This window comes from Rhinopithecus bieti, unplaced genomic scaffold (assembly GCF_001698545.2).
Source record: "Rhinopithecus bieti isolate Rb0 unplaced genomic scaffold, ASM169854v2 scaffold_57691, whole genome shotgun sequence".
NCBI lineage: Eukaryota > Metazoa > Chordata > Mammalia > Primates > Cercopithecidae > Rhinopithecus > Rhinopithecus bieti.
In genome coordinates this window covers 3,334,895-3,362,862 of record NW_016824383.1, presented here as the reverse complement: position 1 = coordinate 3,362,862, position 27,968 = coordinate 3,334,895, and the positions used below count along the sequence as shown (strand labels likewise).

The following is a 27,968-nucleotide window of genomic DNA, read 5'->3' as shown; positions in this document are numbered from 1 at the left end:
ATAATATTTATATATAATATAAACATATATATAATATGTTTAATTTTATAAGAAACTGTTAAACAGCCCTCCAATATGGTTTAATGTACCTTTTAAACTTTCCAACTACCACTCTTGAAGTGATAAACTTTATACACTCTGAAATTCTTTTAGGTGTTTTGGGTTTGATTATTCCAAATGATTAATAATTTTTTTCTATTTTAACTGACCACACATATTTTTGAGATAGGTTATATGTATTGCTGTTTGAGCTATTCAATATAGATGTTTCACAGGTAATATAATGCCTTTTAAAAAGCCTCCAAACAATCCTTAAGGAAAACACTTCAAGATATGTTAACACATTACAAAGTATCTGACAGAAACTCTGAAACAGAACTTTTTAATTTAGGTACTAGAAAAAAGATTGGGAAATAAACACAGAGGTTAAATTGAGCCTGTGTAAAAGCACCTAAGGAAAGGCCTTAGGTTAAATTTGCTTGGTAAGAAAATTATATTTATAAATTAGGCATGAAAATTCAATTTAATTTCAGTTCTTGTTTTATTCAGACTTTATATTTCACCAAAAGTTGTACTTATCTTATCAAAGCTGAGATACTTACTTGTAGGGATGGGCTGAGACAGTCTCGTAGTATTTCCTGATGATTTGGTTCATGAAGTATTTCAAAAATTTGCTTTCTCTCTTGTGCAGTGTGGGCTGGTGACAAAATATGTACTAGTAGTCTCCCAAGCTGCATTCGGAAGGTCTCCTTACAAGACCACAGAATTTTAGTCCATTGCTGCTTGGAACCACTGGCTTTACTTGAACTCTAAAATCAATCAAGATAGGAATGAATTAGGATCAGACTGCTTAAGCAATACCATGCTAGCCTCAACACAGCCCTAAAGAAGATTATAGAACATGTTTTATTCCAGATTGGTTTTCATAGTCAAAATTAGAAAGACATATACATATCCATACACACAGGAGTTTAAAAGAGATGGGCATACAACGTTCATAGCAGCATCACTCAAAATAGCCAAAAGGTGGAAACAGTCTGAACGTCCATCAGTGGATGAACAGATAAACAAAATGTGGTATGTACATACAATGGAATATTATTCATCCTTAAAAAGGAAGGAAATTCTGACACATGCTACAACATGGATGACCCTTGAGGACAGAATGCTAAATAAAATAAGCCATATACAAAAGGACAAATATTATATGCTTCTATTTATATGAGATATCTAGAACAGTCAAACTCACAGAGACAGAAAGTAGAATAGTGATTACTGGGTAATGGGGGAAGGGGTGGTAAAAGTTATTATTTATTGGGTACAGAGTTTCATTTGGGATAATTAAAAAGTTCCGGCCAGGTGCGGTGGCTCACACCTGTAATCCCAGCACTCTGGGAGGCCGAGGTAGGTGGATCACCTGAGGTCAGGAATTCGAGACCAGCCTGGACAACATGGTGAAACCCTGTCTCTACTAAAAATACAAAAATTAGCTGGGTGTGGTGGCGGGTGCCTGTAATCCCAGCTACTTGGGAGGTTGAGATAGGAGAATCACTTGAACCTGGGAGGTGGAGGTTGCAGTGAGCCGAGATTGAGCCAGTGCACTCCAGCTGGGGATGCAGACTGAGACTCCATCTCAGAAAAAAAAAAAAAAAAAAAGTTCCTAGAGATGGATGGTGGCAATGGCTGCACAATAATATGAATATACTTAGTGCCACTGAATTGCATCCTTAAAAACGGTTAAAATGGTAACTTTTATGTTAGGTATACCTTACCACAGGTTAAAAGAAGAGATGGATAAAGAAGCTAAAGTCCTAAACCATGAAAAAATTACCAAAGGCTCAAAAATTATAAATTAAAAAAAAACTATCAAAGCACAATGATAAATAAGCCTATATTGATTTTGCAATAAAAAAGAGAAAGGATTCATAATAAAGACTTGAATTGTGCTACATCATTGAGTATAATAGTCACAAATTAAGCACTGCATATAGCAGTACCCCCTTACCTGTGGTTTTGCTTTCCACAGTCAACCACGGTCTGAAAATAGTTAAGTACTGTACAATAAGATATTTACTCATTGTAAAAAGAGACTACATTTATATAACTTTTATTGAAGTATATTGTTATAACTGTTCTGTTTTATTATTATTGTTAATCTCTTACTGTGCCTAATTCATAAATTAGACTTTATCATAGGTACATATGCATGTGAAAAAACATAGTATATACAGGTTTCAGTACCATCTGTGGTTTCAGGAATTCACCAGGGGTCCTGGAATGTATCCCCTGAAGATAAGGGGAAACTACTCTACGGGTTTACCATAGAGTATTCCCTAACAATTAACCAATTTTTTAACAACGGTCCCACTAAGCCTAGCCAAATGCTGATCAAATCATCTGTACATGGTTTAAAACTGGAAGCAGTATATTCAGAATTCATTCTGAGTTTTAGAAACAGCTCTTCCCTAATTACGTCTAGTCCTAAGGACCCCGTGAGCGAATCTGCACTTGGTTTTGCTGTTCAGAGCTAAAACACCAAAATCTAGTTTAGATTTAGACTGGCATGTCATGATTTATGAGTTCTGCTAGAATTAGATTGGCTTTTGCTATCTATGTAGTAAACTGACCGACTTGTTCCATTGTGTCAACTGTAAGTGACCCACAGAAAACCAAGTGAGATGATGATAAATGAACCGTGACACTTATCAGTATTCTCTATGTAATTTTAAAGGTGTTAGATATACTTAGGCCAAGATCTAAAATTCGTAATAATTCAGAAAACTGAGAGTAAGGAGCTATAAATACAGTCCTTTAAAAACAAACAATTAATGTAAACTCTCATAGTAGTCATCAATGATGACGATCTACTCTTTTCTGATGCTGATCTTACTAAACTACAACACCAGAAAATAGCTTCTAGGGTTACAGGCTTAAAAAGCAATGCTGCGTGAGTGGAGTCATTTTGGAAAGGGTGAATTAGCAATATATATTATTCTCTAATTAAAATTCAAGTTGTCCAAGTTTTAAAAGCTCTCTGAAAGAGCACAAAGAAATATGATTTTGAAAACGTATAATACAGTCAACATAAAACCTCTATTTCCTTTGTGTGAATGAACATTTCACATGTAATTAATTTACTTACAATAGATACTTTGAATCCTTCTACCAGATATGTAAAAATTTCTTTCTGAAATGGATTGAAAACAGAAGACTGTTCATGATGAATATTTTCCTCAGAAATTTCAGTCTGGAAAACTGAGGTCTTGCTTTGAGTCACATTTTCTGGAGTTCTCAAAATGTCAATAATGTCTGAATTAAACTCTTTGAATTGAGAAAAAGAATACAAGGTTAGTCATATCACTGCTATCTAGCCATTATAAATAGTAATAATACTGGTAAAAATATTGTATTTAATTACTAATTCAGCTATCACAATTTAAATGTTTATCAGGTGTATTAGATGTAGTAGATACACTGTAGTAAAAGTGAATTCATGTAAAATAACAGAAATTTCAAAATGCATGCCATACAATTCCAAATTAAATATTTATTGGCTAATGAAGGTAAGTTAAACTGCAAAATGATTCAAACCATGAGATTATTATACAAATCGAACATAAAGACCATGTCATATTTACATGAGTGGATCTACAGAGCTGTTTGTCTGCATGTGCTATCCATTTACATGCTGTATATGTAATAATCATGGTTCAATTTCAGAGTTTAGTTTGGGAGTCTGTTGCACAGAATGTACATTAGAAAAGTTAAAAAAAAAAAAAAAGCTGGGGACAATGGCGCACGCCTGCAATCCCAGCACTGTGGGAGGTGAAGGCAGACAGATCACCTGAGTCAAGGAGTTTGAGATCAGCCTGGGCAACATGGTGGAACCCCATCTCTACAAAAACATACAAAAATTAGCCGGGCATGGGGTACACACCTGAAGTCCCAGCTACTTAGGAGGCTGAGATGGGAGGATTGCTTCAGCCCAGGAGGTAGAGGTTGCAGTGAGCTGAGATCGTATCACCGCAATCTAGCCTCACTGACAGTGAGAACCCATCTCAAGAAAAAAGAAAAAAAAAAAAAAGAGAGAGAAAGGAAAGTAAAAAAAGCTAAAAAAAGAAGAAAAAACTTGAGTTTATCATGCTTTTCTAGTGATTAACAATTACTGTTTTGTTTTTCCTGTCTTCCTGGGGTTACTTGTTTTTTAGAATTCCATTTTGACTTATCTATAGTGTTTTTTTAAAAACAATTTTCAGCTTTATTGTAATATAATTGACAAACAGAAATTGTACATAATTAAGATGTTTTGATATATGAATACATTGTCAAATAATCACCATAATGAAGCTAGCTAACATATCTATCACCTCACATAGTTACCATTTTTTTGGGTGTGTGGTGAGAACATTATTTATAGTGTTTTGGAGTATATTTCTTTGAATAGCTTTTTTTAGTGGCTGCTCTCAGTATTACAATTTAAGTATGTACATATATATTCATTAGCCAATATGGAAATGCAAATTAAAACCACAATGAGATATCACTAAACATCTGTCAGAATGGCAGTTCTGCAAGATTCATTGAGGGAAACTGGGTAAAGGGTATACAGGGTCTCTCTCTGTATTATTTCTTAACTGCATGTGCATCTACAATGATCTCAAAAGATCATACTGGAAGTGCCATATGGTTTTAAATTGGTCAATCTGGGCTAGCACTGAACACACTGAAAGTGGACTTTTATTTAAGACTTATCAGTTCCAAATAAGAAACTCTTAATAATATGGATGTTAAGAACTGAAAAATAATGTTGCTTAAAAATCTGAAAACTAACCAGTTTCCTCTTAGATTACTTCTCCTTCATTTTAAAAGCTGAGGAAAAACAAACTAATCCTATAGTCTTACCTTGATAAATAATCCTGTTGACTGCTAAAACGGTGAGCCTCTGTAGTCTCTGTGCAAGTTCCGTTTCAGTCGCCTGGCTAGGGTTCTCCTGGCTCATTCTGCGTTGCATCATCACATGAAGCTCATCATTTGCCACTGAACGCATTTTCATCAGAAGCGATTCAGTTTGAGCAAGGGGAAATTTTCGAGGACCTTCAAAAGTATATAAATTAAAACATCAAATGCCAGTGTTAATAAGGATCAAGGAAACTATTTTGCTGAAACTTTTGATTACCAGACCTTGAAAACAACCTTATTTACTACAAAGTCAATTTATACAAAGGAGAGAGTGATTAAGAGAAAATGATGTTTCTCCCTCTTTCAACAAGTGCAACAGTACTTTTGGTTTCAAAGCCCTAAATAACAATGTTGAAGCTAGTGACATAGCTTAGTAAAACAGATGTCATTTGGCAAAGTTCAAGTTAAAAAGTATTAAATGGGCTTAACTAGTTTAGAACATTTTGACAAAATAGTTTCAAATACTGTTTCACTTCTTTGCATTCCAAAATCAAGTTTTAATGCACATCATTTTTTAGTAAGAATATTACTATTTCTGGATAATTACTGTTGTTGAATTTCATAAAGTAGTTTTAAAAATTGTAGATAGTGACAAAGTAGAAATCAGTCAATTAAAGTGAAGAGATCAGAAAGGTGAATATAATTCCAGTGATTTGTTATTAAAATGATTTAGAACACATGCATCATTTGGAATTCAATGCTACAAAGGCATTTCCTGAGAAAGGTTTCCTCAGACTGAACACAGAGGAGTGGCATTCCTGCGCCATTACTGCACCTGCTCCAGGAGGTACAACACAGGTAGTGCATCCAGGAGAAAACTGGGGGGATGAGTCTTGATTTAATGAACTGAAGGAGAAGGGCATCGGAAGTTGACCATAGGAACCAAAATGATGTCTTGGTAGATGAGGAATAATGGAACCCTTCATTGGAATTGAACCTTTGTTTTAAATTATGAAAACATATATCAATTTCTATAAATAACCTCTATAAAAATTACATATGACTAAATTATAACAGGTTTTAATGACTTATCCTGTAAGATATTTAAATATTTTAATACTATTTTAGATTGCTTACTATTTTGGGTAATTAGTATTCTTAATCAGTTAATATATTTTGGTAGATAGTCGCTTTTGAGGCAAAAAAAAAAAAATACAAAAATTCATATCCTGTATATATTCAAGAGTTATACTGTCAAACAATATACTGAGTTTAAGCAGATTCTTCCTAATGTCGACATCTGACAGCTTTCATGCTGTATGTGCAGCTGATGATTGTAATTCAGAGGTATGACAATACACTGAATAAGGAAATGTTAAGTAAGTCTTTTTTAGTACTATGTATTAATACTAGAAAAAGTGGGAGGGTATTTCAGCACTCCTGCTGTGAAGCCACACAGAGCTAGTGTGGCCTTAAGCACATTTCTTTCTAAACCTCAGTTTTCTCATACATAAGATGTAGATTAGAAAGAAAACAGAGCTTACTTCACAGGTAGATATTTATCACTATCTGGCACTGTATTAAGTATATTTGTTTATATGCTTATTCATCATTTCCCCCAGTACAAGTTCCATGAAGACAGGTAAAATAGTAACTGGTACATGGTTGGTACTCAAGAAATATTTGATGTTTGATGGTTGAATAAATGGATAAAGAAAGAGTTGTTTTGTTGATAAAATAAAATAATGAATGTAAAACGTAATGCCTAATTCTCACAAATAATAAAATACTTTTAATGGTTAATATTATTATTGGTTGAAATATAAAGTTCATTTTTATGTGAATTACTAATATAACTGTGTGTGTGTGTGTGAGTGTATGACAATTTAAATATATGTCTAGCATTCTAAAAATATCCTAATGCTGACTACTTCTACCTTCATGCATTAAGGGTGATGTGTAAAGTTTTTCATATTAATAAGCAGACAAGTAAAAAAATACATTTAAAAGTGTATATTGCTACCTTATTTATACTAGCAAAAACCAAGCAAAAAAACCTTTATCTATAAAAGTTATAGATTATCCACATCAAAATAATAGATTATTTTGCAATCATTAAAATAAAAGAATATTTATGTTTCTTAACATGGAAAAATATCTATAATAAATGACTAGAAATAGAAATCAATTTATAAACAGTAGGTAGAGCATGATACCATTTAGGTAAAATTACATATAAAGATATGTACAGATATAGATATCTAGACCAAAAACAGATACAGAGGCTAAGGAATCAGAGCTTTGCTCACTGGGGTGGCAGGCAACTCAGAGTTGCTGAGCAGAAGAATGGTAAATCTGAGTGAGGTTGTAAGAAGATTAATCTGACAATAAAATAGTGTCTAACTCCGTTAGCAACGCAAGAACTTAAGGTCTAGATGTAATGAGAGTACTGCTGAAGAAACTTTGGTCCCAAATCATGGATATCCTGGGGTTCAAGGTTTGAGTAAATGTGTCTATTATCAGAGTCTGGTGTGTGGCCACGATGGAAGCTGCAGCTGCTGGCAATTCCCACAACTTCTGCTGAAGGAGGAGAGGGTGGCAGTGGGGTTGGAGGTGTCACTCATCTCAGTAGTTTTCAACAAATGCTAAATGAATCTATTTAGGAATCCCCCTCACCACACCTAAACATTTATCAGTAAAGAAAACAGCTTAAGTCTTTGAAGGAACAATTCATTACTTAATTGATAGACATGACAGAAATAGAAATCCCTCTATGTCACTTTAGTATCATGGACAAATGGCCTTGAATTAGTTTTTGTAACCACACTGCTCAGAAACAGAAGAGCCTCAGTATTCTGCAGTTTTTGTACCTGTAGCATACAAAGCCAATATACTTTCAATGATACTTTTAAGTAATAGTGAAGAAACAAACAGCACAATCTTCCCCAAGCATATGTGTAAAAAAACAACTTAGAAACAATTACAAAGCAACAACCAAACACATATAAAGTAGTATTTTGCAAACTAGATTGACAAAGATAGAATTTAAATAAGGGCAGTATTTAAAACAAGGAGGATTCTTGAGAGAGACTTCAGAGAGAGAGAGATGGTTCCTAAGAGATACGACAGACCTGGAATGAGTAGATGTGGTGTAAGACACAAAGGGGTGAGTATAGGGGTGCATGTGCCAGCAGTCCCTAGTTCTAGGATGCAGTGGGTCTTAAGATGAAGAAGCTGGACTGGATGACTTTTAAGGTCTTTTATTAGGCTAAAAACTTGTAGGATTCTGTAAGTCTCCTACAGCTCACAGCAATCACATTTACTTAGAGGGAAAAAGACAAGGCCAAGTATAGTAAGAAGCTACAGAAGTCAGAAAAAAGGAGAGCCATCTAGTGAAAAGACTAAAAGTTCATTATCTGTTTTAAAATGACTCAAACTAAAAAAAAAAAAAAAAATGATAACAAACTTGAAGCTATGTAGGGCCCTAAGGCTCAAGGTGACAAAAATGCTAGTATCTAAAGAGAGAGATTAAAGACTCCTAGAGAAATCATTGACCAAATGGGAAATAGCAAGAGGACTACTGCGTTAGCCCAGGCACAAGGTGATAATTAACTAAAACCAGAGATCTAGGGATGGAAGCAGAGGAGGAATAGATATGAAAATGAGAAGTACCAATACAAAAGAAACAGCAGGGGTAGCAAAGGTATACTTTCTGATATCAATAGAGGGCGAATTCCATCTAAGCAGTCACTGACTATACAAGGAGTCCTGCAAAGGAAAGGTGTCCAGCAATCATGTTTTGGCATACAGGAAGCTGAGCATTAATGCTAGAACTGATAAAGAATTTTTCTACTATTTCTACTCAGGGCAAAAGAGATGTACAACTGGCAGGGCAGCTCAAGAAGAGAGTGCATTCAGATATTAAATAAGGAAGAATGTAGAAGGGCAGTAGGTTTAGTTACATAGATGTAGAAGTTTTATTTATATAAGTTTGATTTAGCATAATTTAAACATACTACTGCAAAACAATGTGTACTTGGTAGCTTTTCTTTACAAGTGAGTTTTCACATGGTTTAAAATTTTGCATAGCATTGAACACAGAAGTAGCTTAACACAGGTGAAAGAAAGATTTGAACTTAAGTGAATTTGAGACAGTAAGACTGATTAAACTTCAAGCAATTTACCAAATACTCTGTTTGGAGATGGTGTGTGTATGTGCACGTGCATATGCATATTTATCTACTACGTATATATACGTATGTGTTTATATCCTGTGTATGTGGTGTTCATGTTATCTTTCTGGGTTGTATTCAGATAAAGGTCATAGCCGATTTTGTAGAAAAAATAAGGAAGCCTAACAATATTAATGTTTATTATTTGATGACATCTACTAATGTATACCAAGCCCTGACATCATGTGCATTTTAACCATGTGCAAGCCACCATCATCTACCCTGACTACTGTAATAGCCTCCTACCTGGACTCCCCACTACCTCTTTTCTCTTCCTCTCCCCTAACCCACTTTCCAAACAGAAGACACAGTGATCTTTATAAAACAGAAAGCTGTTTATAGTATGACACCTACTTAAAATCTTTGATGACTTCCCATTAGGATAAAATCTAAGCTCCTTAACAAGGCCTGCATGATTAAAAAATGACTTTGGCCCACACCATACTGTACAGCCTCTTCTGGTGTTCCAGTCTTATCAAGTGACACATTCTAGCTAAATGGCTTTATTTCTCTGAACAAGCTCAGCTTTTCCCTGCCTTGGAATTCACATAAGCCATCCATTCTGCCTGTAATACTCTTTTTCTGACTCTCCACCTTGCTAACTCCTTTCTCATCCTTTACATCTATATTGAAATCCCACTTTCTCAGAGACTTCCCTAACTCCTGATGTAGATTGCCCTGTTATAATCTCTATTCCTACCCTCTACATTTCCCTACTATTTTACAATCTCTGCAGGGGCAGAATCTGTGTGTTTTTTTTTTCATCATTGTATCTCCAATATTTTAGCACAATGCTCAGCACATGGTAGGCAGGTGCTCAAGAAATAAGTGAATGAGAAAAGCACTAAAAGTAAGCAGTAGAATAGTTTCCTCCAGGAAAAAATCTTTCTTAAATTTTATGTAAAACAAGAAATATTTTTAAAATGTGAATGGCATAAGAACATAGGAAAGTCAAGCTAGCCTCAATGTATGGTTATTAAGATATGATTTCAATACTCGCCAGCAATGCTTTTCCGCTTTTGAACTATTGCATGATGGAGAGCAGAAGGTGACTGGAGTGAATCTGTGAGGTTTTCAGAGTCATGATTTGCGGTGGTCCTTATAAATTCCATAGCAGCCTGGAGAACTCTAAGCTGTAGTGCAACAGCCATATCTAAAAACAGAAGATACTAGAATGTTTTCAAGCTATGTGGTTATTAATTTTTTAATTGAACTGATTTTATGTATCATGACAATAATGTTTTGTTAGATATAAATTTTAAAATTTTGATCAGCATGGGGGTGACAGTCGTAGACATTTTAAAATTCTTGTTAAAGGCAATTTTAAAGCAAATTTACAAATGGTCACTAAAAAACCTTCAATGGAAAAATATTAGCTCATAAATTTATTTCATTTTAAAAATTGTTTCAAAGAGGGTTTTTTTCTATATAAGGCAAAAGTTTAACCAGCAATTATCATACTTTTGTTTCATATTCACTTTAATAATTACCATTAAAGAAAACAAAAGGGTATTACTATGCAACATATGCTTTTAAATTCTACTTGGTAAGAAAAATCAGTGACATCTTTCAATTATGTATTGCCAACTACTAACTACACGGTGGCATCACTTTTTCTATTTCTGCCACTTTTTCAAGCCTTTTTTAAAAAGGCTTCTTTTTAAAAACTGATACATATTATCACAAAATTAATGTTAAACTTTTAGTAAAAGAGTTTCTAAGAAGAAAGAGATTGTGCTGAAATAACAGGTTTGTCTATTATACAACTCCCTCCCCAAATTCGTAAAAATTAAATCTTACTTTGTGTCCTCTTGTTTTTGCTATTTTGAAGATATCCAAGCATTACAATAAGGTCTTCAATAACCCTAAAATATTGTGAGCCTGAGGAACTGCAGGCATGAATTGTAACTGCTATGAAAAGTTGCTGTATATCACACACAAGCAATTTATATTCACTGACAGGAATGCTAAAGATAACAACAAAAGAAGAAAACAGAACATTTATAAGAAAAAGAACAAATAATTTAAGGCACAGCTAACCGATTTAAAAGGTTTAAATTCCTGTTCGACCAGCTTGCACTCATTCATGCAGTCATTCGATATTTATTCACACTTATTCTATGACAAGTAATATGTAGTGTGTATGCTAGAAATAGAAATAAGATACACTTTGACACCTGTCAAAAATACATAGTTTTTCAGAGAACTGGACAAGTAAACAGATCACTATAAATAGTAAATGGTTGTAAGTGTAACACTAGAGATTAATACAAGATACTATAAGAACACACAGACAGGTTTCTAGTCCACACTAAGGATGAAGATTGTGTGGGTATGAACAGGAACATGCTGTAAAGGCTTTTCAGAGAAGGTGAATTTGACTAAATTAATTAACCTCTCTGAATCTCATTTGTATAGAGTTATTTTTAGGACTAAAAGAGGTATTAGATTTGCATTTATACTAATCACTTATAAATACCCAATAAATATGAATTAGCTACTTTTGGTCTTCAATCTTAATCTTGATAATCTACCTCAATGTATGATATTAGGCCTATAATGCTTCTCTCCATCTGGGTTTTCCAAATCAAGCAAGGGTTGGAAACTAACCTGGGCCAGTTAATAAAGTAGCATACAGGGACATTCAGTAAATACAATTTCTTCCTTTTTTTTTCTTTCTTTCTGTTATTATTATTATTATTTACTTTTATTTTAGGTTCAGAGGTACACAGGAAGGCTTCTTACATAGGTAAACTCGTGTATTAAAGTACACTAATACTTAAGTTTTCTTGCTCTAAAGTATTTATCAGATGTAATTTTAAATAATAATTGTAAACTTACTTCTTTTCTAATCCATTCAGGGCTGCTACTGTATTACATAACACATAGAGTAGACCATTATCCAGCAACATATCTGCTACCTTAGAACAGGAATTTAAAATTTGGAGAAGAAGTAAAAGAGCATTATGCAAGAGTATGTTGTCATACAGAGAGGTCTCGATTAGTCCCAGAATAGGAATGACAGACCACTTCTGAAACAGTCCCGTATTTCTCACATCTTCCAGATCAAATCTATAATAAATAATACAGTTAAGAGCATGTTAGAAACAATTAGTCACAAAACAAGAAAATATGATAGCAAACTATGGGTCATTTTGTTAACTTGATTTTGAAGTCATAAAAAAAAATTGAGGGAGTAAGGATTCTTAACCTGTTTTTAAGATTATAAAGTCCCTTCAATAATAGGGTAAAAGCTGTTGCTAGAAGTCCATCCCAAGATAAATACACAAACATTCACGTGAAATATGCATGCAGTTTTATGGTTTTAACTGATTTATTTTAATTTATCCATGAGCCCCTTATGTCCAAAGACACTGTCTTGGGGCTACAAGTGCACAGGAAAATTATTATTTTTATTTTACATAGTATTTGAGAGACAGTGAGCTAGTAAAAAGAAGTCTAGCAAAAGGGAATGATTCTTGAGTTCTTATCCCAATACAACTTGCCTCTGGGATGGAATGAAATTAGCTAAGTATTTTGTGCCTCATTTTCCTTATCCGTCAAAAATATGTGGTGATATATGTCCTCTTTTCTTCTCAAGGCTATTGTGAGAATCAAATAAGGTAATGCAGAACTGTTTCGTGAAAGTCAAAAGTTGTATATAAATGAAAAGTAGTATTGACACTATCATAATAATTTAGCAAATTCTCTAAGGTCTGAATTTGTCTGTCACAATAAGGAGACACACATTTCTCTCTATTCTATCACAAGCAGAAATTACAATTTAATTTCTGCCAAACTTTTGGTTTGGGAGAAAAATATTCTTTTATTTTTACACTTATTTGCTAATCCATCAGCATTCTACTAGGGTCAAAACTCAATAATCAGTGTATCCAGGAATTCTAGATGAGGGATTTACTCCTCTCCCAGATAACCTGAAAGCTCTGAGGAGAGTAATGAGTTCCTATAAGGATCCTTTATGTAATCTGTCACTGAGAATACACGCGCTATCTTTCATTTTTTCTTTTCTTTTTCTTTTTTTTTTTTGAGACGGAGTTTCACTCTTGTTGCCCAGGCTGAAGTGCAATTGCACAGCCTCGGCTCACTGTAACCTCCGCCTCCCGGGTTCAAGCGATTCTCCTGCCTCAGCCTGCCAAGTAGATGGGATTACATGAATGTGCCACCATGCCCGGCTAATTTTGTATTTTTAGTGTAGACAGAATTTCATCAGGTTGGTCAGGCTGGTCTTGAACTCCTGACCTCAGGTGATCCACCTGCCTCTGCCTCCCAAAGTGTTGGGATTACAGGAAAGAGCCACCATGTCCAGCCTCACCTGTCTTTTCGGTTAATCTCCTCATGTTAATACTATATGCCAAATCTTAGCTATCACTTTCATCTGATGCAGCTTTTGTTTCTAGTTTCTAACTAATGAATGAACTATGAAGGATGAAGTTATATTAGAAAGAATATCATATGCCAAATAATACATTGATTTACCTGGAAAATTACTTTTAGCAGATTTTTTTTCTAAAGGTGACTAAAAGATTTTGTTAAGAGTGAGTTCACTAAATTTTACATTTAAGACAAAAGATCTTGCCGGGTGTGGTAGCCCACACCTATAATCCCAGCACTCTGGGAGGCCAAGGCAGGAGGATGGCTTGAGGTCAGGAGTTAGAGACCAGCATGGGAAACACAGCAAGACCCATCTCCACTAAAAGTAAAAAAAATTAGCCAAGTGTGGTGGTGCATGCCTGTAATCCTAGCTACTCGAGAGGCTGAGGTAGGAGGATCCCTTTGAATCTAGGAGTTCAAGGCTGCAATGAGCTGAGGCATGACTGTGTCTCTCTGCACTCCAGCCTGGGTGACAAAGTGAGACACTGTCTCCAAAAAAAAAAAAAAAAGCTGGGCATGATGGCTCACGCCTGTAATCCCAGCACTTTGGGAGGCTAAGGCAGGCAGATCATGAGGTCAGGAGTTTGAGACCAGCCTGGTCAACATGGTGAAACCCTGCCTCTACTAAAGATACAAACAATTAGCTGGGTGTGGTGGTGCGTGCCTGTAATCCCAGCTACTTGGGAGGCTGAGGCAGGAGAATCGCTTGAACCCTTGAGGCGGAGGTTCAAGTGAGCTGAGATTGCACCACTGCACTCCAGCCTGGGCAACAGGCCGAGAAAAAAAAAAAAAGACAAGATTCCCAATTATAGTGGAGGGAAGAACACACTTACTCTTCATCAAGGCCAATATGTCGACCAAAGAACATTTCAATGAAGCATTCTAACAATTCTTGAGTTCCTCGATGAAGATACAACTGGTTGGCTAGCAAGGAAAATCCACGATTCTTCAGAAATTTATCCTTTTGTTCCTTAGATGCTCTAGCAAAATATGCATCTAATAGCTAAAGAAAAACTTTAAGTCAATTTAGATAATGCATTAAAATTAATGTATACAAATCAGTGTAACACAACTGCAACTGTAAATTATTAAGTTCATATATACAGAAGAACATAGAAAGCTTACAAAAATGCCACCACCACAGCAAAGCAAAAATGAATTTGTCTTTGGCTACTGCAGAATGCTAATGATGACTCTATCTTGGAGATCTTAATGATTCTCTCATGGGGAAACTGGCATTTTAGCTGAACATGGACACCTAGCAGACTGGCAACCTTAGTTGAGTATAAGTAGAATATTTGTTCCTAATGCTGAGGCGGGAAAATCCGTAAACTATGCTCTCTCTGCAAATCTATACCTGTATCTATATCTATATCTATATCTATATATCCTAGAGCTCTACTTCCAGGCTTCTTGACAGATTATTTATCCTGAGCAAGGGCCCGAATTTCTACCCTTCTCTAACATCTTAAATGCAACACGTGTAATACCAAATTAATCCTTCCACCTCTTTCTCGCCTTTAATGACTCTCTCACAGTAGCAATAGACTCCTTTCCCTCAGACACACATCTATTTATTCCCCTACTAAAAAAACTTTCTAAGTTTACAGTGTAATACTTTGTAAATACTATGTATTTACTAATACTGCCACTGCAGCACTCATCACAGAATTCCTTACATTTTACTTAGTTAAGTATGAAACTCTTCTTTCTAGACTGTGAAATTCTTGAATGTAGGAGCTTACATTATTTCCCTCTATATACTATATTGCAACTAGCTCAGGGACTTACACATGAAATGGGAGCTCAATACTAGGTTATATTGCAAGTGATTAAACAATACCTACATCCAAACAAACTAAAGAAAATGAGAATCTTTACAAGATTATTTTAATATTGGGTTGTTTTCTAACAGAAACTATTCATATCAAGCATTTACTCATTCAATAATATACTTAGTACCTATTACACAAGATGCCCACCCTCATGAAGCTTCTATTTGTGAGAAATTTAAAAAACAAGTACACAGATTAAAAAGATAATTACAAGACATAAATAGGATGCTATGATAGAATAAATAATATTAGACGGAAGTGATTTTGATAAGATAATCAGGGACAGTCTTTTGAAAAGGTGTCATCTAAGCTGAGACCTAAAGTAAATGTCTAAAATTTGATAGCACACTGAAGAAGAGATTTCCAATGAACCACGTGTTCCTTGTAATTTTTACAAAACAAATTTACTAAGTGTTCAGATATGGGGATTTATTGGTAGATTTAAAAATCATACTGATATGAACCAATATATGGAGAGGGACTTAAAACTGGATGATGCAAAATATGACCATGTAACCAAAACTCCTATATCCCTAAAGCTATCAAAATAAAAAAATTAAACAATGTGAGTAGTAAGTAACAAACTATATTAGTTAATTATTCTAAAATATAAAAGAAAGATTTAGGTCTACTTTAATGCATATACTCAAAATTTTAAATTACATACATATTTATTTTTCTGAATTAAAATAATATATCCAGTATTTGCCCTTACTTTAATGACACCTTGTTGTATAGCTGGTGACGGGTGGTTAATGAGGACCAAAAGTGTATCTGCTTGAATAAGCTTGTCCATCACATCTTCAAGCATAACATCAGGCAGGATAAGAAGAACCCCACTTAGGAGTTCATATAGTCCACAGCATATAGGTACCAAACAGTCTTCAGTTACACTAAAACAGAGACCAAAAAAGTCTTACTAACATGATGAGAAAAGTACATGATGATTACCTCAGGAACTGTGACAAGTAGTAGCATTCTTTAACAGGTGAAACAAATGTTCATAATGTTTAAGAAATGTTTCCTAATTTACCTGTCATTAACAAATTTACCATCACTTTTTACCACTGATTTTTTTGGGCATATAGTCTACTAACACTATTCGATTCTACATCTCTGATGTCTAATACAGTAGTCACTGTTACTTATGCTATTTATTTAAAGTTAAACTAAAAATTCAGTCCCTCGGTTGCATCAGTGACATTTCAAATGCTCAATAGGCATATGGGTAGTGCCGACTGTATTAGACAGCATGAATGCAACATGTCCATCACTGGAGAGTTTCACTGGACATTGCTACTTGAGACGCTATTGGAAATGTTTTTTCCACCAAGGAAGAAACAGCTTTATTAGGAGTGTAGGCATGTCAGAAAAACCCAGTTCAGTCACAGAGCAGAGAGATTGGTACAGGGGAAGAATCTAGCATTACAGAATATCCTCTCAAGAACCAAGTGTGAAAATAAAACCTCTATCTAAATATCCTAACAAATGCTGCTGGGTTTAGCCCAGGTGAAACTTCTGGAAGCTCCTGGTGAAATGAGATTTTTTCATAAAGGAATGCTCTCGAGCACTGCTGCATCTGAGCTCCATATAAAGTTATGGGTCTGTGATAGCAGAAGTAGAGGAAAAGATAAGTGGGATATCTCATCACCAGAGCAAGGTCATCTGTGTTCAGGTGAGAGAGGAACCTTAAGTGTTTGGAGAGAGAACAAACTGGGGTAGCAGAAGAAAAATGGCTGAAGAAATACAACGTCTAGGCAATGTCTGTCATGACATGGAGGACTCTGTGCAGTCTGATGTGAGCCTGTCCTGGGAAACACCAGCTTTTCTTTCTGAGGCCATTTTAGCTCTCTTCTGACTTCATCCACAGCAGAACTGCCAATGTTCAGCACCAAGACCTGCATTATAATTACCTGAGTGGAATGGAGTGACCACCCTATGACACCCGTTCCTCTTCCCTTCTGGAGCAGTCACTTGTCTCAAATAAAGTGAGATGGTACCCAGGACAGGCCCAATCTAGAAACCACTCCCACCTTCACAAGAACACCAAGTGGAAAGAATCATTCTCATGAGTCAAAGCTTTAGAGAAATCCTATCGTTTCTCTGTCCTGAAGAATTTTTCCTTAATAACTATAAGGAATTAAACCACAATATATACATATTTTAAATGCTACTTATGGTTTAGATTTTGGTTAAATATGGAATTCAATATTATCTAGCATTAAAATAAGGAAAATATATCTTTCTGTTATTATTACATATATAAAGAAATAAACTTTTCTGTTTGTTATATTATAAGAAATGGCATAATGAAGACATTTCCAGATGGGTAGAGAGTCTTTAAAGAATAGTAAAATAAAGGTGGAAGGAGTGCACAAAAACACATAAGTACCTGTGAGCACTTGCTGTTCGGATGTAATTTGGCTCATAACCAAGAGAATAGGCAAAGTTTTCCCAGTCATCAGTGTTTCTATCAACAAGACTTGGCCAACGGCCAACAGCTGCAGATCCATTCTGTGAAGGAAAGGCTAGCCCAAGGCTTGCAACAGTGCTGTGGCTTCGCTGGAAGGAGGCCAACCCCTTTAGGTAATCAGGTCGGCGTGGGCAGGACTCATCCCCAGGACTGTCATCTTCTGACCTGGGTTCTGCTCCCAACTCTTTATGATCTGCTTTGACCACTGGAAATCCCAGCACTCCTTTTGGGACATCACTGACAGAGACTTGGGCTGAGAGAACAGCTTCCATTTCACAAACAGTTTTTGCAGACTCACAGCTACTGATGAATGCATCCTCTTTGCCTTTTTTCAGTGTGTCGGAACTCCCCAAAGAATTTTGTTTCTCTGATTGGATGGCAACATAAGTATCTGCAATATTTTGTAACCTGTCAATACTACAACCCAAACTTCCAGTCAGTTTTTGTGATTGCATTAGTAGTGAAGAAGTAGGGAATGCTGGTAGGCTTCTAGAACGCAGCATATGGGCGGCCATCTGTTGTGGAATAATATTAGAGGAATTCTCTCCTAGTAAGAGTAGATACAAAATACTACTTAAAATCTATTAAGTGGGACCACCTCTCTTTTGCATTATAAATTGCAACCACAGCAAAAGCCCATTTATCTAGCACTGTTAAAATCCATATAGGTCAATTTTACAAGTAACTAATGCTTAAAATTCCTTTACTTTTTCTTTTTTTAAGAGACAGGGTCTTGCTCTCTTACCCTGACTGAAGTGCAGTGGCACAATCACAGCTTACTGCAGCCTCTAACTCCTGGGCTCCAGATAGCCTCCCACCTCAGCCTCCAAGCAGCTGGGACTACAGGCATGCGCCCCCACACCTGGTTTAAAGCTTAAAATTCTTAAATGCCAAAACTATTTTTATTTTAACCACTTTTTATTAATATATTCCCAAAACATATGTCTTTTCCTGTCTTCTTAACAAAATACAGTATTGACTGAATGATTCAGTCATTAGGATTAATGGTTCTACTGTGCTGAAATTAAGTGAATTAAGTGAAACTCAATTTACCTCAGGCTAGCAGTTACTAGGATGTAGTGGAAAGAGTGTGGGCTTTGCAACTAGATATAATTGGATTCAAATGATAGTGAGGTGGTCCAAGGTAAATCACTTAATTGTACTACAGTTTCTACAAATGTAAAATGAGGGTTCAGAATATCTACTTTGCAGGGTTGCTTTAAAGATTGAGATTATATTTGTGATGCACCTAGCATAGAGCTCAACACATAATAGGTGCTCAAAAAATAGTAGTGCTTGTTGTTACTAGCCTCAACAGCCCTAGACAGTTCTCTCTCTCCTCCATTTTTGCAGTCACTTCTTGCTGCTATTAGTGAGAATAGTTTCTTTTCTTATCACAGCTCTCTAATTTACTGCTTCTAATATTCTATGTAGGAAGACACCAGAAAAATTATTCTCATTGTAATGCATGGGATAAAAGTGCATGCCATTCAAGGTGTGGTCTGTGAACCGGTAGCATGGGCATCAACACCACCTGTAGGATTGTTGGAAATTCACATTCTCAGGCTCCACCCTAGATCTACTGATACAGAATGTATGAGGGAGGGGCCCAGGAATCAGTGTCAACAAGCTCTCCAGGTGATTCTTTTGCAGGTTAAAATTCGAGACCATGAATACAGAGTAAACAGGCATTAAATGAACTGCTTTAGAGCATAGACTTTGTGGCAATAAAAGAGCTCCATAGCTCAGACTTTTTTTCTAATTATTTCTGGATTTTGGCTAGAGAGCTAAAGTTGCCAAAAGATTCTGTTCAAAAGATCTGGAAAAAATGGGGGTATAATTGTATTTGAAATGTTTCAAAATGACACAGATGATTTAAAAAACAAATATGTCCTGTAAAATTCCAAATAACACTAATTCGAAAAGGCCAGGTGCAGTGGCTCGAGCCTGTAATCCCAGCACTTTGGGAGGCCAAGGTGGGTGGATCGCTTGAGCCCAAGAGTTCGAGATCAGCCTGGGCAAAAAGACAAAACCCTATCTCACGTATTTAAAAAAAAAAATTTTTTTTTTAAAAGAAAAGAAAACTAATAAAACATAGCCTTAAAATATTATTATAAAAGGGCATAAAAAGTGCCAGAGAATAACTGAAACACTTTGGGAGGAAAACAAAACTAGAGACTAATACCTACATACCTAGTTCTATCTACCTCTATTACTATCTCACCTGCACTATTTAAGAATTAGGATTGAAGCTAAAGACAAGACTAGGACTGACAATAAGAGCAATGTCCCAGTATGGAAAAGGACGGTAGTCAGGTAAGGAAAAGATGTATGGTCAGTTTGCAACTAGAAAACCTGCACCTATTCTTTTTTTCTATAAAGTAGCGATGAGACTCTGTTAAGAGTAAATTAGGAAGACAGAAAAGTACCATAGGCTTAAAGACTTGAATCTACTTACTACGGAAATAGTAGAGGGTATTGATTCTGAACATACCTAAAAATTACAGGGTAGCATTTAAAGCTCTACTACAACTTTCAGCAGTATGACAGCGGTGAGACTGAGGCCAGGTTAGCATTTTTCAGTTCAAGAATACCAACAGGCCAAAGGGACAAGGAAACTGAGATAGTTTCCAACTGAATAACTGCTGAAGTTATTGGCTAATGTGACCTAGGCTGGACAGGGAAAGCGAGACAAGGGGAACTTTGGAGTGTGATTTAAAAAAAAAAAAAAACCAAAAACAAAAAACAAAGATGGGAGGTCTTCAATTACAGAGGATGACTGCATCCCCTTTGCCTTTTTTCAGCATGTCAAAACTCCCCCAAAGGATTCTGTTTCTCTGGTTGGCTGGAGGGCTAATGATACAGAAAGATTCTGTTCAAACGACCTGGAAAAAAAATGGAGCCACATACAGTATTTGAAAATGTTTCAGAGTGATGCATGTGATTGAAAAATAGATCACATAGATAGAACAGGGTGGGATACTGGAGTTTCACAGATGCTTGACAGCATTCTTGATGATGATAAAGTCCAAGACAGATGCATGCAGAGTGGTAAGACAAAGTAGAGAAAGGGTACCCTGAGTCAAAAAAATGTGAAGCTGGAGTATTGGGTGGCCATTTATCTGGCAAGTGAAGTTGTCTAGAATCATGGTTTTAGGTAGAGAGAAGAGAATAAAAGTTTTTGAAAAGCTTCTGAAGAAAATGGTAAAATAAATCAGAAGCTTGATGAAAGACAAATGACTATGATAAGAGAGGTCAGAGAATGCCAGAACAAAATAGCATGAGCCTTATCCATTTTCTCAATTCTCTTGAGGACCTGTGCTGGGTGTCTCTTGTTAGATTGAATGAGGTTATACTATATATACTTCTAAAATATGTACAATTTAATTCTCTAAGAATATTCAGAACTAAAGTGAGAAGGCTATATACTTCTATTATTGCTATTCTTACCTTCATACGGTGAAGCAGTAAAACCAGATGGGCTTATTACCATAAATCCAGGGCTCATAAGGGACCTTCCTCCACTGCTGGAATGCCTCAGGTACATGATTGACTGTACTTTCTCCTGAAAGATCTTGCCATCTAGAATCCAAATTTTTTTTTTGAGAGAGCAACATTTTTAAAAAGGATAAAACAAAAATACAACTTTAAAAGCAGATCATTAAACTCAAATTTTGACAAAAAGATGTTTAAAGAGACCAATATCTGGCATACTTTATACTAAGGCACATTTGATATGTGAATACGTACTCCTCACAATTTTTTAGTACAGATTTTGCTGTTGTTTATTATTTCTGGCCACATTAACTTCTATTTTCTTAATTCCAACTGTACTGACAGTTATTTCTATGGTTTAACATTTAACTGTTCACTTTTTATATGTTATTATCATCTCTCAAGGGAGACTGTTCATCTGTTCATTCCTTGAGGAAAGGACTGTGTCTTTCATTTTTATAAATCCCCATCAGTGTCTCATTGTAAAAACTAATCATTTCTGAGCTTCATACTTATAAATTCGACTGCTTCGTTTCTTAAATGAATCACAAATGCAACAAATCTAAATCTGAATCATCTTTTTGCCCTAAATTTACTCCTTCTGTTTTGTTCTTTGGGAAGTTCCCATGTGGGAACCTTGAGCCACCCTTGACCACTACCTTTCCTTTATCCATGGCAAATCAGTCACCAAGTTGTGCTGCCTTTTTCTCTTTTTTTGAGACAGCCTTGCTCTGTTGTCCAGGCTGGAGTGTGGTGGCATGATCTTTGCTCACTGCAACCTCCGCCTCCCTGGTTCAAGCAATTCTCATGTCTCAGCCTCCCGAGTTGCTGGGATTACAGGCATGCGCCACTACGTCCAGCTAACTTTTTCTTTTTTCTTTTTCTTTTCTTTTTTTTTTTTTAAGGAGAGACGAGGTTTCGCTATGTTGGCCAGGCTGGAGTTGAACTCCTGGCCTCAAGTGATCCTCCCACCGTGGCCTCTCAAAGTGCTGGGATTACAGGCATGAACCACCATGCCTAGCATGACTTTATTTTTTGTTTCTTGAATTCTTCTTTTCCCTACTATAGTGCTATACTGCAGGCTTTATCATCTCTCAACTGGATTACTATCAGATTTCTAAATGGTATCCTTGATGAACATCTCATTACTCTCAAATCCTCACAGCTACCAGAATTCGCTCTCTCGAATGTCAACTCTTGCTTAAAACCTTCCAGTGGCTTTCTATGCCTCCTTACCACCCTGGATAAAATCCAAGCTTCTTGTCCACAAGAATTACCACTATTTGTCCCTAGGCCCCTCCCCAGCCTTGTTTCATAAATTACATTTCAGCAACACCACTTTCTCCTAGTTCCCTGTCAAGCTGTTTCCTTTGCCTGGAAGGCCCTTCTCTTTGATTCACACTCATCCTTTAAGATTCAGGGCAGGCAACACCACCTCTGGGAAATCCCCCTCAGTCTTCATATGCTCTATGCTACCAGAAAACAAAAATGTTGACTTCCTTATCACTGTGCTTTCCATGTAGCATGATATAATCATTTCTTTATGCTCTTTCCCTTAACTAAGCTGTAAGCATCTTAAGAGAGGGGGCCATATTTTACCCATCTTTGTAACTAACCCACTTCCAGAATCTTTATAATGTGCTGAGACTACCATAAAGTCATGCTATCTGATTTCATCTGGACCTTTACTACTGCTCATTTTATTCATTTACTACGTTTTTTTTTTTTTCTTTTTTCTTCTTCTTTTTTTTTTTGAGATAGAGGTTTGCTCTTGTCACCCAGGCTGGAGTGCAATGGCACGCTCTTGGCTAACTGCAACCCCTGCCTCCTGGGTTCAAGCCATTCTCCTGCCTCAGCCTCCCAAGTAGCTGGGATTACAGGCATGTGCCACCAAGCCAGGCTAATTTTTTTTGTATTTTTAGTAGAGATGGGGTTTCGCCATGTTGGTCAGGCTGGTCTTGAACTCCTGACCTCAGGTGATCTGCCTGTCTCGGCTTCCCAAAGTGCTGGGATTACAGGCGTGAGCCACCGTGCCCAGCCCCATTTACTACATCTCTTAAAATGGCTATTGTACAACCAGTTTTCCAATGTAAATTTATGACTCAGCTTTCTTATAGGTACGTTCTTGCTTTCTTTCTTACCACATTACATTTCCCTGGTTCTTAAAAAAAACTGATTATTCCATCTTTCTTTTTTTACTGATTCTTTGTTCTTGTCCTACCCTCCAACTAGTAATATTACCAGCAGTTCTTTCCTTAGCTTTCTCTTTCGTTCTCTCTCTCTACTTTTCTTCAGTGGTCTCATCTGTTCTCAGAGCTTCACCTCACTTCTATGTGGACTGCTCCTTATAACCCACCCTTCCTTCTTCATGCTGTAACCCTCATTCCCAACTGCCTACTAGAAAATTATATGATAAATAACTGTAGGGAACCTCAAATACAACATATATTATACAATCAAAGCCATTCTCCTTTTTCCTTAACACCCCCAGAGTCATTCCATCCTAAACTTCCTACTTCTCAATTCATCCCTCCTTTCCAGTTCTACTATTACTATGGCCAGATTCTGTTATCTTGTCTCTCATAGACTACTATAATTGGGCTTACTGTCCCTGGTTCCTTATTTCTGAATCCTGCTGCAATAATTTACTTATATCATAGCCTTTGCTTAAAACAAACAAAATCCTTTCAATGACCAATAACTAAAATACAAGTTCAAATTATCTGGTCTTACATTCAAGGACCTATTTGATATGACTTTCGGGTAAAAATAAGTAAATGGTGGTCTTAAACTCTATTTATGGCATTATTTGTCACTATTTCTTTACAGATTCCCTATATATAGGTAAAACTCATTAGTCCTTATTTTTTCTTTCCATTTTTCCTCCCTTTAAAGTCACTGTCTTTACCTGGAACAGTAACTCTCCAATCTACCTATCAAATTCTACTAAAAATCTTCAATGTCCACATCAGATGTCATGTAACCTATTAAATATTCTCTCCACAGTGGTCGGATGAAACCCTCTGTCCTTTGAAATCTCATTAGTTCTTCTTTTGTGTCTCTTCGATACTTACCAAATATATATATTTTTTTACTGTAGTTATTTGAGTCTATGTCCCCTTTCTCTACTTGGCATTTAGACTCCTTGAGGGCAGACGCCATGTCTAGTTCATTCTATAACCCTCTGCCCTATCCCAACCCCAATATGTAATTAGAGTAGCACAGAGGCCATTCAAATATCAAACAAATGTGAATCAAGTGGGAAGAATAAAACAAAAGTAGAAATAGACATAATCTAACAAAAATGATTATACCTACCTATGTGCAAAGAAAAGTAGAAGTTCGTGGGATTGTGACAAACGTAAGTATTAGTAGGAGGGTGAACTGCTAAAAGGAAATTGAAGATAATTGTCAATAATTCCAAATCTGGAGGAGATCCAAGGACTTCTGCTACAATTTTCACAAATGATCTACAAACCTCTCGGGGCATGGGTGTGAGTTGCCCCTCTTTGTGTTCCTGAAAAAATAAAAATCAAACTCTCTTTAGATTTAAAGAATTGTCAACTTAACTAAGATTTTCATTTAGGCAAAATATTCTTTTAAGGTAGAATTCTGTTGGTTTACTAGTCTAGTCTGACTGTATTTACCATTACCATAACAACCCATTAAATTGAGTTATTTCCTAATTCAAGCAATCTTGTTATTAAAAATTCATTAATATAGATGGCAACTTAATTCTAGCCTATTTATCTTAATTAACTGAGGCAAACTTATACTACAACTCTCACAAGCATGGACTCAAAAGCCAGACTGACTAGGTTTGCATTCTGGTTTCTCCACTCACTAGCCATGCGATCTTAGGTACGTTATTTAACGTCTGCCTTCTTCACTTTCTTTGTCTATGTGAGTAATACTAGTGCTACTTTACAGAGTTGTTACAAGGACTAAATAACATCAACTCTTAGAATAGTGCCTTGCATATAGGTAAGCCCCACATAAATGTTAGTGATAAACTGCTATTACTACTGCTACTACCTTTTCTTCTTCTTTTACTAATATTACTATTAGTAATATTAGTATGGGATTAGGACATAAAACTTTTGATAGACAAAACTCGTTACACTAATACAATATGCTCCAGTTTACGAAGCTCTTTTTCACAACAGCTCTAGGAGAGGTTTTAGCCCTAATTTCTAGAATATGAGGCACAAAGTGGTTATTTGACTAGTGTAAACCACACATAAAATACGTAGGTAGTATAATTATAACTCAAACTCAGGCCTCTGAACTCTTTCTACTGCACCATTTACTGTCTGGAATAATGAGAGTTGGCAAAATGCCAAGAAATTACTAAAAATAAAGCTGTATATAAATAAATTGCTTATATCCTCCAGTTCCATCTCCCCAGTGGGTAACAGGTGGTCTTCAGATTAAGGGCATGGGAGGTAAACTTCCTCATCTTCCTTCCAAATACATATCTCTACATCTACTCTTCTCACTTACTCTTGTGTATTACTGAATTGGAGTACTTAAAATGTAGATGCTAATTTTGAAACAATTTAGTTTGACTATCTCAGATATAAGAAGAGAACACTGAGTCTACAGAAGAAAACACAAAACTCCTTTGCCAAGATCTCATAGATGTCAAGCCGCAAAGCTAAGACAGGAACATAGATCTCATGACTTCCAATTCAGAACTATTTCTGCTACGACCATCTGCATTTCTTCTAAATCATACTCCATGTATCTTTATAACTTTCTTGGTTGCAGCATCAGTGATTCATTCCCAAGTCCAGCCCAGGTTACTTCTATCCTGCCCTCTCCACTGACTCTTTATCAATAGTCACTGGTATTCTATTTTACTATTTTTTAATCCCTTAACTTTACCTTATGTGAACATTCTGTTTCTGTCTTTGCTTTTGCTGCTGGACTTTTTAATAATCATTTCTTCTCACTGCCTTCAGTGATCTACCACCCATGCTCTCCAAAGTCCCTGAAATCTGGCTCTTGCCTTATCCATGCTATTGAAATCTTGTAAGTCATTAAGAATTTCTGAGTCAATGGCCCTTTATCTGCCTACATTTTCTCTGAACTTTCTATATCATTTGGTTCAAGGTATCACCTCCTTCTCTACATGTTCTTCCCCCTCTGCCCATCTCTGGTTTTCACTTTACTGAGTTTCCTCTTAGCTTTTCAATTACTCTTTCTCTATCTCTTTCAATAGCCCCTTTTCCTTGTTTCACATCCTGAAAATGGGTATCTCCTGAGGTATAAACCTCAGCCCTCTGATTCTCTCACTACATTTCTCTGTCTTGGAGTGTTTCTCTATTCTGATGGCTTCACTATTACCAGTTCACTGTTGCTGAATATCCTGCTGTAATTTCAAATGTAGAATACAAAAACTACAAAACTTACAAGTTTGCTTCTTTTTTTCCTGATAAAATTTATTGTTTTTCTGGTCTCCCAGCTTGAAATTTTTATGTTATATTTGACTCCTCCTGAAGCTCCATTTAAACAGAATCAAGTCCTATGAATTCTATCCTCACAATCTCTCTCATATTTGCTCCCTACCTAAACACTCCCATTCTAATCACCAGGGTTCAGGTTCTTTATGCTGTACTCATAAACAAATGAAACTGCCTTACATCCAATACACTACCAATTTATTAATCTTCCTGAAGTGCACAAACACTCTGAGGTATCTTAAAGGCAAAGGCTAAGTTCATTTCTTTATAAACTTCCCACAATACCTGACATAAAGTTATGTTTCATAAATAGCTGTTAATTTGATAAGTGGGCTCTTTGAACCAACAAGGGTAAAAAACTATACATGTAAGGAAAAAAAATTTGTACCTAGATTTTTTCTAGCATTTTTGTAAATAATACAAAAGTGAAAAAATATATGGAAATCTCCAAGTTTATAAGTGCCACTTTTCTGACATGCAAAGACTGACTATCACATTGTCATATGAACTTAATGAAAATTGGCCAATACATTTCAAAATGGATATGCAAAGGAAAAAATTTTGAGGAAAACTGATGTATAAATGACACAAAAAACACTCAGTAAGCAAGGGGCCTGAAAGATCAATCAACATATTCTATTCCCTACAACAACAGTCTAATTTACCACAGGGGCCAAGAAAGGCAATAAAATGTTTTGTGTTTTGGAATTCATTCATTTAACAAATATTTATCAGATGCCCAGGTGTGTCAAGTACTGACATTACAGTGTGATTTAAAACAAAACAAAACAAAACAAAAACCATATCCTTGCTTTCAGGAGGCTTACAGAAGGAAATAAACCATAATTCCATAAATAAATAACAAACTCTATGTAGATAGTGTATAAAGGGGAAAAGACTAATTTATATGGAAAGGCCAGGGAAGGCATCTCTCAGGAAATAAGTCTTAAGTTGCCACATGGAGGATAAGTAGGAGCTGGCCAGATGAAAAGAATGGGATCAATAATTGTTAAAGCAAAAAGAATACCATGTACTCTGAGACAGAAAAATGTCTTACTTGTTTAAGGAAGGGAAAGAAATCCAAGGAGGCTGAGTACCATAAGATGAAGCTAGAATGGTAGCTAGATCATATAAGCCTTCTCATAGTAACACTTCTTTTTTTTTTTTTTTTTTTTTT

At 35.9% G+C, this 27,968-nt stretch overlaps 1 protein-coding gene across 1 annotated transcript in view; it reads right to left on the bottom strand.

Annotated features, from left to right (window-relative positions):
* Nucleotides 1-27,968, bottom strand: part of LYST (lysosomal trafficking regulator) — a 212,151-nt gene that overhangs the window by 79,243 nt on the left and 104,940 nt on the right. The window contains 11 exon segments of the mRNA XM_017862282.1: nt 603-809; nt 3,143-3,321; nt 4,903-5,094; nt 10,132-10,284; nt 10,932-11,098; nt 11,973-12,203; nt 14,357-14,526; nt 16,074-16,251; nt 17,751-18,378; nt 21,282-21,413; nt 24,645-24,843. Of these exon segments, the coding sequence (XP_017717771.1) occupies nt 603-809; nt 3,143-3,321; nt 4,903-5,094; nt 10,132-10,284; nt 10,932-11,098; nt 11,973-12,203; nt 14,357-14,526; nt 16,074-16,251; nt 17,751-18,378; nt 21,282-21,413; nt 24,645-24,843 (2,436 nt within the window).